The 18,064-nt window shown below is 41.2% G+C and overlaps 1 protein-coding gene across 1 annotated transcript in view; it reads left to right on the plus strand.

Annotated features, from left to right (window-relative positions):
* kcnh8 (potassium voltage-gated channel, subfamily H (eag-related), member 8) overlaps positions 1-18,064 on the plus strand; it is a 347,288-nt gene that overhangs the window by 162,837 nt on the left and 166,387 nt on the right. Inside the window, exons 4-5 of the mRNA XM_080209769.1 lie at positions 8,357-8,484; positions 17,458-17,701. Coding sequence (XP_080065895.1) covers positions 8,357-8,484; positions 17,458-17,701 — 372 coding nt within the window. The remainder of the gene's footprint in view (positions 1-8,356; positions 8,485-17,457; positions 17,702-18,064) is intronic.

Raw genomic sequence — 18,064 nt, forward strand, 5'->3', positions numbered from 1 at the left:
TACAACAGGAGCAATTCCGTTCTGCTCAAGAAGACTTGAAAAGATGAGGGGTGGCATGGTGGCACAAGGGGCAGCACTGTGGTTAGCACTGCTGCCTCACAGCGCCAGTGACCTGGGTTCAATTCCAACCTCAGGTCACTGTCTGTATGGCATTTTCACATTCTCCCCATGTTTGCGTGGGTTTCCTCTGGGTGCTCCGGTTTCCTTCCACAGTCCAAAGATGTACGGGTTATGTTAATCAGCCATGCTAAATTAACCTTAGTGTCAAGGGGATATAAAGGGTAAATATGAAGGGTTGCAGGAGGAGGGCCTGGGTGGTTGGTGCAGATCTGATGGGCCAAATGGCCTCCTTCTGCCCTGTGGGAATTCAATGAATGAAGACTCCTGCTACACATAGAAAAAACTAAATGTGCTTTCTATCATTAGCACAAGCTGGGGAGAGTGGCTTGGCATTGGAGAGCCTGTATCAAAGCATGTCCATGTGTTTGACATCTTTCTCTGCACCTGGTGTAATATTAATGCAATCTGGGAATTCAATCATTGTCACATTCAGGATGGCCTGAGGTCAGGTTGCCACAAAAGTGTGATATCATGTTTCTTTAGGAGCTTAAACTTGACAAAACACATCATGAACATTTGTGACAATTGCAAGTTTTTAAGATTCTTTCAAGGGACGTGGGCTTCACTGGCTAGGCCAGCATTTATTGCCTCTTCCTAGTTGTCCTTGTGAAGATGGTGGTGAGTTGTCTTCTTGAACCACTGCAGCCCCTGTGGTGTAGGTAGAGCCATTGTGCTGTTAGGGAGTTCCAGGATTTTGACCCGATAATGCTGAAGGAATGGCAACATATTTTCAAGTCAGGATGATATGTGGCTTGTAGAGAATGGCAGTGGTTTTGGGTTTGGAAAATGCTATCAAAAAGCCCTGGTGCATTCCTGCAATGCATCTTGTAGATGGTGCACACTGCTACTATTGTGCATTGATGGGGGCAAGGGGTGTGAATGTTTATAGATGGGGTGCCAATCAAACGGACTAGTTTGTCCTGGATGGTGTTGAGTTTCTTGAGTCTTGGCAGAGGTGCACTCATCCAGACAAGTGGACTGACTTTTGCCTTGTAAGTTGTGGACAAGTTTGGGATTTACTTACAACCCTCAGAAAGGGCCATGATTTTGATGTTAATATTGAATGTTTGCATCAGTAATGAAATGCAGGAAATTCTCTGACTTATCCACATGACTGAGATGCTTCTGTAATTGACAGTTACATTGTACACTTAAGATGTCCCTACAGAAATAAGCACATTTACTTTGAAGTCATTTCCATTGACAACTTAAAATGCTGCATGGTGCTAGAATTGGCAGTTGTCAAACAACCAAATTATTTAAAGCATGAGAATTAACAACAGACGCATTGAACAATCAAATGGTACCTAACCTGTGGTACTGAGACCCTTCTCAGATGTTATGAAGATTCTGAGGACCCCTGTATCACAACAGAATGCTTTTACTATATAAAAACTACTTATACGGTTAAAACCAAATGTTTACTTTTACTTCACTTACTTAATGTGATATTGCTGCTGGTGCTAGGCAGCAATTCTATGGGGACATGGAGGCACAATCAACAGACATACACATGAGAAGTCAAACTTAATGTACGTCCTGGCTTGATTATGCTTAATTTGGAAAACCACTGCCAACAGCAGTTGACTGTCAATTTGGTGGATACTTTAGGTTACTTAACTATAATTGAGTTTGGGGCACTATCATTACAAGGCTGTTGGACTGTGATTGTGAGGCTAGTGGATTGTAATTGTGAGGCTTATGTACAGTGATTGTGAGGCTAGTGGACTGTGATTGTGAGGCTAGTGTACAGTGATTGTATGGCCAATGGATTGTGAGGCTAGTGGATCGTGAGGCTAGTGTACAGTGATTGTGAGGCTACACACTGTGATTGTATGGCTAGTGGATTGTGATTGTGAGGCTAGTGGATTGTGATTGTGAGGCGAGTGGATTGTGATTGTGAGGCGAGTGGATTGTGATTGTGTGGCTAGTGGATTGTGATTGTGAGGCGAGTGGATTGTGATTGTGAGGCGAGTGGATTGTGATTGTGAGGCGAGTGGATTGTGATTGTGTGGCGAGTGGATTGTGATTGTGTGGCTAGTGGATTGTGATTGTGAGGCGAGTGGATTGTGATTGTGAGGCGAGTGGATTGTGATTGTGTGGCTAGTGGATTGTGATTGTGTGGCGAGTGGATTGTGATTGTGAGGCTAGTGGATTGTGATTGTGAGGCGAGTGGATTGTGATTGTGAGGCGAGTGGATTGTGATTGTGTGGCTAGTGGATTGTGATTGTGAGGCGAGTGGATTGTGATTGTGAGGCGAGTGGATTGTGATTGTGTGGCTAGTGGATTGTGATTGTGTGGCGAGTGGATTGTGATTGTGAGGCTAGTGGATTGTGATTGTGAGGCGAGTGGATTGTGATTGTGAGGCGAGTGGATTGTGATTGTGAGGCGAGTGGATTGTGATTGTGAGGCTAGTGGATTGTGATTGTGAGGCGAGTGGATTGTGATTGTGTGGCGAGTGGATTGTGATTGTGGAGCTGAAAGCAAATTACTGCAGATACTGGAATCTGAAACTAAAAAAGAAAATGCTGGAAAATCACAGCAGGTCTGGCAGCATCTTTAAGGTGGGAGAAGAGCTAACATTTCAAGTCCAGATGACCTTTTTTCAAAGCTAAAAGGTATAGAAAGTGGGAGATATTTATGGGAAGGAAAGGGAGGGAATGAAGGATGAACCATAGCCATAGAAACCAGGAGAAAACACTGCTAATACTGTCCACAGAGAGAATAAAGGGTATGAATGGCCAAATGGCAGAAAAGCTGTAAGCTGTGATAGATGGATACGTTGGGGCGGGGAGGGGACAGAGCTAGAATGTAGAAAAGGAGAAGAAGGGGAGTGAAAAGGTAAGGGAAAGGGACAAAGTAGGGAGAAAGAGTGGGGGGGGGGAAGAAAAATGAAGAAAGACAATAAAGAAATAAAAGATAAAGAACAGTAAAAAATTAAATTAAATAGAATGAGAACAAAGGGGGTGGAGGTGAGGTAGAGCAAATCATCTGAAGTTGCTGAATTCAATAGAGACTGGAAGGCTGTAAAATTCCTAGCCAGAAGATGAGATGCTGTTCATCCACTTTGCATTGAGCTTCACTGGAACATTGCAGCAGACCAAGGACAGACATGTGGGCATGGGAGTAGGATCCTGTGTTAAAATGGCAAGCAACCGGAAGGTCAGGGTCCTGATTGCGCACAGACTGAAGGTCTCAGCAAAGCAATCACCCAGTCTACACTTTGTCTCTCCGATATAGAGGAGACCACATTGGAAGCAGGGAATACTGCAGACCAAATTGAAAGAGATGCATGTGAAACGCTGCTTAATCTGGAATAAATGTTTTGGGCTTTGGATGATAAGCATGGACGAGGCAAAGGGGCAGGTGTTCCACCTTCTGCGATTGCATGGGAAGGTGCCATGGGTGACGGGAGAGATGTTGGGTATAATGGAGCAGTGGATTAGGTTATCCAGGTGGGAACGGTCTCTGCAGAATACTGAGAGGGAGTGATATGTTTGGTAGTGGCATCACGCTGGAATTGGCAAAAGTGGCGGAGGATTAAGCTTTGCATGCAGAGGCTGGTGGGGTGAAATGTGAGAACAAGGGGGACTCTATCTTGTTCTGGGAGGGAGGAGAGGGGTGAGGGTCATGGTGCGGGAGATGGGCTGCACGCTGTTGAGGGCCCTGTCGACAAGTGTAGATGGAAATCCACGGTTGAGGAAAAAGAAACACGTATTAGAAGCACCACTTTGGAAAGTAGCATCATCGGAAGAAATGCGACGGAGGCAAAGGAGCTGATAGAAAGGGATGGAGTCCTTATAGGATGTTGGGTATGAAGAGCTGTAGTCCAGATAGCAGTGGGAGTCAGTGAGCTTGGAATGGATATTGGTAGATAGTCTACTGCCAGAAATGATGACAGAAAGGTCAAGGAAAGGAAGGGAAGTGCCCGATATAGACCAGGTGTAGGGGTGGAAACTGGAAGTGAAGTTGATGAATTTTTCGAGAGCATGAAGCAGCACCAAAATAGTCATCGATGTACCGGTAAAGAAGTTGTGAGGGGAACTGGGTAGGCCTGGAAAAAGGAATGTTCCATATATCCCACAAAAAGGACACGCGTAGCTAAGACCCATGCATGTATCTATTGTTACTCCTTTGATTTGAAGAAAGTGGGATGAGTTAAAGGAGAAGTTGTTGAGAGATAGAATGACTTCAGCTCGGCGAAGGAGAGTGGTGGTGGATGGGAATTGTTCAGATCTCTTTTCAAGAACGAAGCAAAGAGCTCTCAGGCTGTCCTGGTGTGGGATGGAGGTCTAGAGAGATTGAACATCCATGGTGAATAGGAGGCGGTTAGGGCCTGTGAACCGGAAGCTATCAATATGATGCAGGGCTTCAGAGGAATCCTGGATGTAGGTGGGGAAAGAATGGTCCTGGTGAGGATGGAGTCAAGATAAGGGGAAATAAGTTCAGTGCCGCAGGACACAATGGGCCTACCGGGACAGTCCTTTCTGTGGATTTTGGGAAGTCGGTAGAAGCGGGCTGACTGTGGTTGGGGGAGATTATGAGGTTGGAAGCTGTGGGGAAAGGCATCCGGAGGAAACGAGGTCTGTAATGGCATTGGAGATAATAACTTGATATTCAGTCATGGTCCAGGGGGAGGTAGGAGGAAGTATCTGAGAGTTAGCACTCAGTCTTTGCGAGGTGGAGGTCAGTACACCAGACGACAACAGTGCCCCCTTTGTGGCAGGTTTGATGACAATGTCATGGTTGGACCTGAGGGAGTGAAGAATGGAAAGTTCAGAGACAAGCTGGAATGGGTGAGGGGGTAGAAAAATTGAAGCAGCCAGTGTCCTGACGACAGTTCCCAATGAAAAGAGCGAGAACAGATAATTGTCCCGGTGGGGGTGTCCAATTGGAGGCAGAATATTGGAGGCACATGAAAGGATCTGTGAAACCGGGGGCAGACTCTTGGCCAAAGAAGAGGGCATGGAGATGTGGGCAACAGAAAAAGGGTTCAACATCATGTGGAGCCCGGAATTCATTGAGATGGGAACGTAAGAGTACGAAGCTGAGAAAGGATGCAATGCTCAGCCTCAGAGAGGGGAGGTCAGAGGGTATGGTGAAGACACAGCTGAAGATAGAAGAGATGGAGTTCGAGGGGATGGGACTGGTGGAGGACCTGGGATGGGCAATGGTGTTGATAAGTTGCTGAAGCTTGCGTTCCTTTACATCTGCAAGGAAAAGGAAAAGTTCTTTGTTAAGAAGTCGAATGATGCGGAGGATGAAATGATTGTGAGGCTAGTGAATTGTGATTGTGAGGCTAGTGGATTGTGAGACTAATGAATTGTGATTGTGAGCTAGTGGATTGTGAGAATAGTGAATTGTGAGGCTAGTGAACTGTGATTGTGAGGCTAGTAGATTGATTGTGAGGCTAGTGGGCTGTTATTGTGAGGCTAATGGACTGTAATTGTGAGCCTAGTGGATTGTGACTGTGTGGCTAGTGGATTGATTGTGTGGTTGGTGGATTGCGATTGTGAGACGAGTGGATTGTAATTGTGAGGCTAATTGACTATGATTGTGAGGCTAGTGGATTGTAATTGTGAGGCTAATTGACTATGATTGTGAGGCTAGTGGACTGTGATTGTCTAGCTTGTGGATTGGGATTCTGAGGCTAGTGGACTGTGTTGTGTGGCTAGTGAATTGATTGTGTGGCTAGTGGATTGTGATTGCGAGGCTAGTAGATTGTCATTGTGTGGCTAGTGGGTTGCGATTGTGTGGCTAGTGGGTTGCGATTGTGCGGCTAGTGGATTGTGATTGTGAGGCTAGTGGATTGTAATTGAGGCTAATTGACTATGATTGTGAAGCTAGTGGACTGTGATTGTATGGCTAGCGAATTGATTGTGTGGCTAGTGGATTGTGATTGAGAGGCTAGTGGATTGCGATTGTGAGGCTAGTGGATTGTAATTGTGAGGCTAGTGGATTGTGATTGTGAGGCTAGTGGTCTGTTATTGTGTGGTTGGTGGATCGTAAGTGACGCTGATTGAATGCTGATGTTTACGGCCTTCCAGGCTTTCATTTCCCCCTTTACACTTACCAACAAAACCAATTGAATTCCACTACTGTAACTGGATGTCATCCCGGTGACAATATGGAATTGGACTGGTGACTGTGTGCCTCTGGTGCCAAGTGGCAGATTCTGGCCCCTCACCTCCTTTGAAAGCCGGAGTCTATGTTGGTGTCAATTAGTGACTTGTGGCTGCAATATAAAACTCCGTGACATTAGATTGTAAAATTGATTTAGATGTCTCCGCAGTGCAGACTGGGACCAGTGCTATGCAGCTTGAAATCTTTGCATTGTCCACCAGTTACTAACCCTTGCTTTGTCATGCTCTTTCCAACTAAGTTGAAGATTATTACTGAGTATATAGTTGAGTGTGATTTCGCACTGGTCTTTTCACTGTGATCTGCTCTGTAAAATTGACATTATGTTATTAGGCATAAAGTTATTTGCAATTAAAAATTTCAACATTAAATATCAAAAATACAACCACTCTGTTGACCTCTGAACTTATTCTTTAACTGAAGGATATGACGAAAAAAGCAGCAAAGGAATTGAAAATGTATAGTTCCAGTGAAACAATTAGGTGTGATGAAGTAAATGGCCTCTTTTTCAACTATAATTTTTATTATTTCTTTGAAATACATCGTTCTTGGCAAAAGCAGAACTTGAAAATTCACCTGACGAAAGGACTAACCCCGAAAGCTTGTGCGTTTACTATCAAAAAATCGGTTGGACTAAAACCTGGTGTTGTCAGACTTCTTACAAAAGCAGAACTAGCAGACAATCTAGCATGGAATTAAAGAAACAAGGAAATAACATGGGACAATTTTGAGATTGCATCATTTCTCAATTAAACAGTTAAAAAATACCAGACATCAATATGGATTACAGAACCGGCAGAAAGAGGTTGAAAATATTAACACAGGTGAATATTGACTGACACTGAAATTGTTTTTACCATGTACAAAATTCTGTGATCGGAAGATCAATGAAATCTATTAATGTTACGTTTACAGTAAGTCCCAGGTGACATTTTATCAGCACAGATTGCTGTTTAGAGAAAAAATAGTGGAAGTGTTTAGGATCCAAAATACTCAAGAGACTTAAGAGAATATTAGTGAAAGATTACTCTGACTACAGCGAAAGAATCAATTAAATAGTACAGTATTAGCCACTTCTGAACTTATGATTTCTATGCTTTTGGACAATGATTGATGCCAACATGGCAATACAGGTGCTGCCATTCTGGAGACCTCACTCCATTTACAATGGGGACAATGGCTGCTAGATCATTGACTGCCTAAATGTTGGGCATTCCTGCTTGATACAGTTATGGTTACCAGACAGTATGCTTCTCCTGCTAAAACATGCCTGCGTTCCACCCATCTATCTCAAGCCTCTGCTGTTGCTATTCCATCTTTTTCAAATGCCAACAGACTTTGATGCCTCCATGATGGTCACTGTAGGTTGAAAAAGTATATTGACAGATTTGGCAACATCCTGAGGTGTTGGCTCAATGCGAGCTTTTTCCTTAATACTCACCATTTTTAGTTCACCGACAAACCTTGTGCCTTTTGCATGCTCCCAATGGCTTAGCATACAAATTGTCAGCTGCCTCTAGTATTTCACAATAGCTTTACATGAAAAGAATGATGCATCAATGAGTTAAATCCTGGTTTAAATCCTAAATTTGAGTATTTCATATTTATAAGTAATTGCTTGTTAAGCAGCTAACAAGTGTGAACAGGTCTGAAATGTTGCATAGTGACGTCCAAGTACCATTTTGGAATAAAGCCAAAATTTAAAAATCACTCCATTAACATCAAGTCCAAAAGTAATCTCTTGATACACAACTTGTTCATGCACTGGCTATAATACGAAAAGCCCATTGAACCCCTTACTTCTTGTTTAACAAGAATTGTTGAGCTGGTCAACATGTCCTCTGCTGAACTTGAAAGAGAATAAGGGATCTGTGTCAAATGTTGGGCCTGTTAAGTTACCTGACAAATATTCCCTGATTACAGTTGGTTTTTGAACACAATGCAAGTGCCAGCATCAATTCCTAATTAGGGTTATATTTGTATTTACTCTGAGTGTTAATTTTTGTGCACGCACAAGGGTGACCTTTTTGGAGCTAGTTAAAAGAAGTTTTACTTAAGGTCAGTCAATCAATGAAATGTTTGATTTCATAAATAGAAAAATACAAGGGAAGAGGGAAAGCAGGGACACACTTCAGTTCAGCTCGCCGGCGGAGTCGTGCTGTCCTTTATCACATCTCTGGCCACCTACAAAAACGAGAGAAGAGCAAGTTGAAGATTAATAATGTAAGTAGATGAAGAACTTGAGTGAACGTAAAATATACTTTATCACTGCTAAATCAAGCATATGTGTAATGTCCTTGTTATTGATACAATACCATACTACAATAATAATAAATAACCAATATATCAGTGGTATATTGACAAGTATAGTGGCAAGGAAGCGGAACATTTTAATGTATATTCTATCTATATGTTTGACAGGAATGTCAAATTCTCTAAATTATTATGCTGCCTGTGGACCTAGACCTTTCAACAAACAGTTTGCTCAGCAGCTGCTTGTTTAGTGCAGCTATTAATAGCTAGATCCCAGTAGAAGCCTTTAATTCATTTTGAACACACATACTTGGCAACTTATAAATTGAACTGGCAGATTAGCTCCACTGATTTGAGCTGATCTAAGTACGTTTTTTATTTTGTAGGGTCATATTTTGTCGACTACCTCAAGGGGGGTTACTGCAGCTTTGCTGACTTTGACAATGCCATTTACAACGACAACTTGCAGAATGGTCAGCAGAGTATTTGTATTTAAATTGCATACTTGTTCTTTCAGAAAATCAATAACCCATATGTCCACAGGGGGCAACAATGTACACTGTCATGACACTGCTGTATCTTCTGAGGCTCAACTTTTCTGTCGTCTCCGTTGCAAGTTCAATAAATTAGTGACAAAAATTATGTGTAATTTAGGAATGAGGATTTTGCAAATTCATTTTATTTTTCAAACCTGTTACTAATTAAGATGGGAATGAGCAAAGTATTGGATGACTCATACTGCCTCAATGAGCTGAAGAAAGTGGCATTTTGCGGAGGTGTTAGATAGTATTAAGTGATGTACATACGGAGACTTCAGCTGGAATCTTCCATTCTGGAGTCTAAGTTCTGTAGCAGGAGTGGGAGTCAGAGTGATTTCCATTTGCCTGAGGATGATTGGGGTTGCAGGACAGCTGACCACCCATGATCTTGTGTTGTTCACTTCATTCTCTATGAATTTGGGTGGAGCATGGCAAATCCCATGGCAAGGACAGAAATGAAGTCACTATCCCCATCATTATCTTATGAGGTAATATTTAAAGGGCACTCAGAAAGTCTGCACTATCCCTATCACCTTCACCTAACCACCACTCCATTCTTCCCGCTCATCTTTGCACATTTCCTCAGTTATCCTCTACACAACTCGTACTGCCACCACCCGTTCTCAAGTATAGGGTGGTATTTGCAAACATTCCCCAAACAGAACAATGTAGTAGCAACTGTCCATTAATCATGAAAGTAGTCTAACTCTCCAGCTGCATTTCGTGCAGCCGTAAAACTGAACATTTTAATTTCTTGTTAGTGGGGAAATTAATTTGGAGAGGGAACATAATTCTGGTGCATGGCCTTTTATTAAGCACACATAACATGCTAAGCATGCAAAAGGACTTCCTGATATTATTCAAGGGGGAAAGTTCATTTTCCTTTAAAGTCTCAAGAACTTAATTGCAAAAGCTTTTCCTGATATTGGGGAAACTCATTTTTTACCTCGTGATAAATTAAGTTGTCCTACCTGCCAAGTTTCCTGCTGCTGGCAGGACCAGAAGTTTCTGTCCCTCCTGTATTACCTAAATAGACTATCTTAATTTGTACATTCCCACTGTACCATGTTTAAGTCAAGCGTCATGGGGTGGGAAACACTGATCCTGATACTGTATGGTGTGGTAAGCTGGAAGTCAGATGCTATCAGTTATAATGTATTCACCTGAATGGTAACTGTGAAATTTGAAGCAACTATACCAAAGTTGTAAACTTCATGGGTGAAGAATTTTATGTTTTGCATCCGACACACATCACAAGTGCCTGTCATAAAATTCCACACGCCTAGCCCTCAATTCGTTAAAGTAAATCAGGAGAATTTGTTTTTAAGAACTTATTTTGGGATGTGGGCATCTATTATCTATTCCTACTTTTTCAATCAGTGCTTTCTGTTTTTGATTTGATTTATAATTGTCACATGTATTAACATACAGTGAAAAGTATTGTTTCTTGCGCGCTATACAGACAAAGCATACTGTTCATAGAGAAGGAAACAAGACAGTGAAAAGAGTTAGATTGAAGTTTGAGAAGAATAGAATGAGAATAAAAGATAGAATTTGAAGGTACGCTGGGGCACAGCTTACAAGAAGTTGCCTTGCTTCAGTGCCATCTTCTTGAAATGTGTCCTATCATACTGCACATGATCGATAAAACTGAGTAATTTAATAGGTCATTTCACATTGGTTTGGAACCAGTGTTCTAATATATAGGCTGGACACTGGTTGAGTGTTTATGATAAACCAGCCTTTCCTAAACACGAGCGCTTTTTACATTCTTTTTAAAAAATTGAGTTCAGATTTTCAAACTGCCACAATGGAATTTGAGCGCCCAACCTCTAGATTATTTGCTAAGACTGCTGGGATACTTGTCCACCACCATAACCATGAAAACTTTTACAACTTAACTGCAACCTGAGCCAATGAAATTTTATAGTAGGTGCTTCTGATTTGTACTCAGAGTAAATAGAACATTGAACATAGAACAGTACAGCACAGTACAGGCCCTTCGGCCCTCGATGTTGTGCCGAGCTATGTCTGAGCCTAAGATCAAGCTATCCCACTCCCTATCATTCTGGTGATTCTACAACAGAATTGTTGAACCCCTGTTTTTTTTAAACAATATACTACATTTCTCTCTACCGCATATTGATACACATTCTCAATCCCCATCTCTCACATGAGATAAACCCAAGGCCTTAGCTGGTAACTATGGATGGAATTTTACCACCTTGCTCATTTGAAATCGGCGCAGCAAGACTCTCAGAACAGCATTCTCTGTTAGCCTCAGGTAGGGTGTTACAAGCCTCAGGCAGGTGAGGCGGTAAAACTCCAGACTATGGCAAACAAGGTTTGCTTTCTAACAATTCAAATGATACTTGGAAAAATATTATCTACACTCTAACTCTTCTGCAAGCTGATTGACTGTAAAGTGGAACAGTCTTATATTCAAATATAGTTATCACTTTAACATTTCTCATCCTTTTGAAGTTTTGGCAGGGGAGTGACCTTTTAGCATTCAAACATTTTGAAAACCTGTTTACCATCATTATATTTGAATCTTAAATACAATTCTTTTTATTTATTACAAAATTATATTGGTTTGAAATGTGTCTTTTTTATTTGGGTGATTGTCTGAATCCCAGAAGATCTAAATGCAGATTCCAATGTCATGTTGTGAGACAGCACATATTACAATTTTCCAGAAACTGAGGTGAACTTCCAGGGGGGTTCACTGTAACTTCAGCAGAGGATTGGTGGAAATTCTAGTGAAATTACGACTTTCTCTCGTTTCAGCCGTCCTAAAGCTGAAGTTATGGTAAATGATCAGGAGAAATCCTGCCCTGTTGTGTGTTAACATAAATCTCAGATCTCTCTGCTGCACCAATATGATTCTCAAAGATTTTCACACCAATCATCACAAAAGTCCATCGGAAGCTTCAGAGTCATGCCAAATTATAGCTGATGTACGTGCACAGGAAGTGGAGTGCAATGACATAAACTTCAAAATAAAACACAAACTGCTGGAAATATTTAATAGGCCTGACAATATTTGTGAATAGAGAAACGGAGTTTCTGTCCCGCCTGTCCCAGGAATCAGAGCAGGCGAGGGGTGGAGCATGGAAAGGTCCATTGACCTCAGAAAAGATTTTATGGTTTTGGGACAAGTGAGTCTGTAAAATCCTGAATGTTTTAGGTCAATGCTCTTTCATCAAAACTAAACTCTGAGGCTGGAATTTTATTGGCACGCCCACCCTGATTCTGGAGGCAGATAAAGGTTGGAGAACAGCATTCTCCATTGGTCTCAGGTGGGATCGTACGAACCTCAGGCGGACGTGCCGGTAAAATTCCACCCATAGTCTGGGCTCCAACTCAGTTTCAAACTTTGGCTCACCAGCAAGTTATGAAACAACTAACAATTATTTACAACATACAACTTGACAGAGTCTTGCAGCTTTGTAATTGCCAGTCAGCATCCAGGATCAATCTGAGACAAAAGCCCACACTTTCTAGGGTGAACCCCCACTCTGGTCCCCTCATTGGTTTTTCTAGATCATGTGACCTGATTGGCTGATCACTCCTTATAGGAGCCAGACATCACATCACTCCTTGTCTAAGTCCTTTTATATGGTTATAACAGCTAAACTATGCAGTCCCCAATAAATTTAACATTTAACTCAGCCATTACAGATTTAGTCTCTGGTTGTTTCCGCTTTCTGGCAGGGCAGTGTAACTCCACCAACTTGGATATTTTTCCTGGGGTAAATTTACTACAGAAACTGCTGCACCTGGCATCTCGTCAGGTATTGGCAACTCAGTCTCATCTGTTTCTATGGTGATGACAGGCTCTTCTCAGAGGCTGACTCAATATTTCACTGGTCAGGCAACCAACAATGTTTCCTGTTGGCAAAATGGTTTCAGGTTGTAGTACTGTGTGCTAGGACAACTCTCATCTGCGTAAGTGGTCCACATGTTTCCTGACAACTCTGTCTTGTACATTCACTTTGTCGGACAGGCTATATCTTGGCTATAACAACTCCTGAGACCCATCTTGGTCCACATCTGAAATTTCTGACATATACTAGTTCATCTATTGCAAATGACCTTGTTGCTTTGCGTGGATCCTCTGCTAGTGCTATCTTCAGCATCTTTTTAAAAGTGACATCTGTCTCTGCTCACAGCTTTCTCTGGATGACCTCATTATTGACTCCACAAACTAAGCAATCTTTCAGCATATTGTTCAGGGTGGCCCTGAAGTGGTAGTGCACTGCAATTTGCCTTAACTTCATAATATGGGTTGCAGTAGTCTCTCCTGGGAGTTCCCCTATGAAATTAAAGTTAAAACATTGCAGGATGCCTTGAAGACTTTGGATTATATTGTGCCTTCACCAAATCCACTATCTCCATGTATGAATTTGAATTGAGCACATTTGGGGAGGTAAGGCTACAGAATAGACTGTAGTGAAACACACACTTAAAATAATTGTCTTCTTCTTCCCCTCCTCTTCTATTCCATTGACCATAAAATAACGTATATATTCTACATGTTGTGTCCAATCCTCAATCAAGGAATCAAATGGATCCAATCGATTGATTTAAGGCATTTTTCATGCAGCACACTTCTGTTTTGCAACTTGACCTTGACCTTAATGGATTTTGTATCCACAGTCTTGGGACCACAGTCTTCTGTTTTATCCTCAACACCAATGTAATCTCTTTGATTCACCATCTAGAGATGAAACAACTAACATTTATTTTCAACATACTATCTAACAAAGTCTTACAGCTTTGTAGCTGCCAGGATCAATCTGAGGCAAAAGTCCATGCTTGCTAGGGGAACCCCCACCTGATTGATTTTCCCAGGTCATATGATCCTATCAGACAATCGCCCTTACAGGAACTAGACACCACAAATTTTGCATGCATTTCTTAACAGAAAGAGAAAACTCATTTGTCTGGACTCTGGTTGAGACCCCAAAGTATAATGGGTTACTACTTGTGACTTCCTGTTCTGAGCAGAAAGTTCCCCTACCTGGAGTACTTGTTAGAAATTTGTGCTGTTCCTGCTATGTATTCTTTTTGTTGTTAGGTTTTCCAGATTGTTGTTGTTTCTCTTCCCACACCTAATGGTGCACAAGACAAACTTTCATCTGTTTCCATAGAGAGTTTTACCTGGAACAGGTCACTAGCCTGTCGCTAGAGGGTTATAGCTTGAGAGAGGCCTCTCTAAACCATGAATAGCTGACCAGGAGTCTTTCCTGCCGTTAGCATGTCGAAAGGAATTTATAGATTGATACTCAATCCCCTTGGCTGCATTATGAATGTACATACATTCCTTGGACACTATGTGTGAGAGTGGGATTCAAACCCAGAGCTGCTGGCTCCGAGATCATGATGCTACCCATTGCACTTCGAGACCTCCCCATATACCACATAATATCACAAAATTAAACATGAAGATTTTCTGATCTTTCTAAACTTGACAATATCTGGGAACCAAAAGACAACAAAAGCACATAGCATGGTGGCAACAGTGGGAAGAATCACTGATTTCATCACTGGGTCAAAATTTTCAAATCATCCAGCCATCTTATCGAATCACTGTGGGTATATTTGCGCCAGCTCTTCTTTGCGTCCGATCGGAGGTAGCTTTTCAATGAGTACACTCTCTTCAATTCTTAGGCTAAAATTTTCCAGCCAATTCCACAGCAGCGAGATGCAGAGCGCTCTGTAGAGGAAGGGAATCCTATCCTATGTGTCATCTCCTATACCTCATGGTTTACTGAGATAATCTGCAGCTCTTCACAACTGCTGAACCCTAGGAAAGCAGGTCCACTTGTTTCAGTGACATAGCATTAACATCTTTTCCTTGTGTCTCTGATTTGGGTTGTTTAAGCTGTTAAATTTCAGTTCCCTGTCTGCTGTTAGCATGACCTTGCTCAGTTTCAGAACACCTTTCTTTGGTTACTATTTTTTCAAATTTTCTTCCAGTATATCCTGAGGGGGATAACGTTGCTCGGCGCTCTGCTATCAGTCTTCACCTTCAGAATTATCATTGTCGGATTTTTTCTCCCTCCTCTTCCTGAACGAGTGTGTAAATTTCTTTTTTCTGGGAACTGCTGTATCCAGCCGTTTCGTGCAGTTATATGGCTCTTATGTTTACTGTATTCTCAGTCTCACCGTTATCATCCAGGGTATAGATATGTTGGTTTCTTTTCTTGTCCATTAGCCTGTTGTTCTGGCTCTGATGGCAGCTTGATCCACATGAGGGGATTTCCATCTGTGGCCATCCACATCTCCTGTGCAACCTTCTCTCTGTTATAGATTCTTTTGTTTCTGCTGCACTGCATCTACGCTTTGCCTTTCTCATCACTGAACTGAAAGCTAGCTGTTTGGGTATCCAGTGCCTGTATCTGCCTACTTGTGGCTTTATAAGCTCTGGCAGTGAGTATAACCTGTGTTATTGTGATCTAGTGCTTCCTGTACTCAAGAGTTTGCAGAACCCCAAATCAGTTGACCTATAAGCCTTTCTTTGGTCCTTAAATTGACATTTCCGAGCTGCATTTTAAAAACTTCTAACAAAGTTTTCAACTGTGCTCGCCTAATTCCTATCTGAGGCCTTAAAATTTATACCAGTAGATCCGATGATCCAATTTTGCGTGGAGATTGGTGGTGAGTGTTTAAAAAAAAGTCTGCATCTTTGCTGTTCACTCCAGTAAACTCTCAGTTGTTAAATAAATCTAATCCTATATTTCCTACCCAGAGAAGGATACAACTGAATCTCTCTTCATTGCCAGTACCTTTCTACAAACTACTGTATGTCAGTTTGCACTTTAAACTTTGCACATGCCTTTACCACATATTCATTGTAGACTGTAACTGTGCATTCATTGCAGTGCTGGCTGATATTCCACTTCACTTTTCATTTCCATATGATTCACCAAGTTTCTCTTCTGGCACTAATGTGGGTTGATTTTCCAAATCAGCAATAAATCAATTTGAAATGCTTTAGGTTTTATCCCAGAAATTCGCTGGCACCATGCTATGTGTTCTTCTTATGTTTTTGTCCCCAAATGTAGTTAATGATCACCCTTTAAGCTTATTAAGATTGGAAACTTTCTAATTTTGTCATTTTGTCTGGTACAAAGAAGGGTTGGATTGAACTGGTTCTGTATACATCACATCAAACTCTAGTGCAACTATGGAACGTGGCCCCCAGAAATCTTACACATAGCGCATTAGGAACAATTAGCTAACAGTTAGCAATTTACAGGTGATACAACGATATATAACAGTTCCATTCATGAAGACAATGCTTGATAAATCATGCACAATGCTTGTTGAATTTTGGATGCGTAGGTGAGACTTGTCACCAGAGCATGAAGTCTGAAAACTACCACTTCAAGGTGAATAAAAATCTTTACTGTTAACTCTGTTAAATTATGCAAGGTCAGTGGAAGGTCATTGAATTTACATATGGCACAGTAAGTAGTTTCACAACAGCAGGTTAAAGTCCAACAGGCTTACTTGGTAGCATGAGCTTTTGGAGCGTTGCTCCTTCATCAGGTGAGTGCCTCAATTTACGAATGAGTAATATGTGCCATATCGATAAGGACCCATTTCTGCACAGGCTAGAAAGTCTCGTAGAGTATAGCAGTTTTTTGGGAGTTCTGTTTCCCATATTTCTCCCAGCATATCTGTGCCTCAGCCTATGCTGGAGTTATGGCAGATGTGTACGAGCCAAGATATTTTAGGCTCATTATGTCCACAATCACACTGTCACCTATTTCCTCTCACAACTGTATGTAATATAATTTGTTGGTATGGTAGTGATGCTTCCATCTGTGAACATTCAGAGAATTAGTGAACTTGTGATAAATTATGGTAAATTATTTTTATGTATGTGAAGAGCTGATAATTTATAACACTGTTTTGTGTAGAGGAAGTGGCAATAATTATGATTCAATTAGTATTAAATGCTGAAATAAGAGGCATGCTGTCAAAACTTTTCATCTTGTACTCATCAGGACAGATCACAAGATTACCAGTAATAAAGGGAACAACAATTTATACTACATGAGAAAATAACACCGACTAGTTGGCAAATGGACTCTGATTGGTAAGGGCATTGTAGTATAAATTGTTGCTCCCTTTATTATTGGTATTTTTGTGATCTGTCCTGATCGGAAATTTAGACTGGGTAGAATTCTCCCATCCCCCCACCATGGGGATCATAGAAGGGGGACAGAGAATTTGGCAGACCGTGCAAAGGTTCATTGACCTTGGGTGGCAATTTCCAGCCTTGGGGTGAGCACGACCAGAAAATCACACCGCACATCTTTTCTTTTTAAGCAAAACTCAAGTTCCGTACGACCAAATGACTAAATGTAACTATCTTATTTCTCTACAGAATGTGTTTAGGAACCAACCAGCACTACCAGAGTACAAAGTTGCAGATGCAAAAAAATCAAAATTCATCCTTTTGCATTACAGCACTTTTAAAGCGTTATGGGATTGGCTAATATTATTGGCAACGTTTTATGTTGCTGTGACTGTACCATATAATGTTTGTTTTATTGGAATTGATGAAAATTTGCCTTCAGCAAGAAGCACAACAGTTAGCGACATCTCAGTGGAAATTCTATTCATCATAGGTAAGCAGACAATTCTATCATTGAGCTCTCATTCAGTTTGTAATCAGTATTTATTTGTGTCTTGACTAGTTATGAATGAATGAAGAGTTTTGATTGACCATAACCAAACAAGATCAATTCATATTAAGGATATCACAATATAATAGAATATTGAATCATTCTGATTTTACAAGTACATTTTAAATTCCTGCCATTAGAACATGAACTCCATTCATTCTTTTTTAACACCTCATTATTCTAAATGAGCAGATTTTCTCATTTCTGATGACATAAATTAACCTGTGGAGTTAACTTTAAAATGAATGTTTAGTCACAGTAAAGATTACCATTGTACATGTTTAAAGGAGGATACTGATCCTTCTG

The sequence above is a fragment of the Carcharhinus amblyrhynchos genome, chromosome 2 (assembly GCF_965287045.1).
Source record: "Carcharhinus amblyrhynchos chromosome 2, sCarAmb.v2.hapA, whole genome shotgun sequence".
NCBI classification, from domain to species: Eukaryota; Metazoa; Chordata; class Chondrichthyes; order Carcharhiniformes; family Carcharhinidae; genus Carcharhinus; species Carcharhinus amblyrhynchos.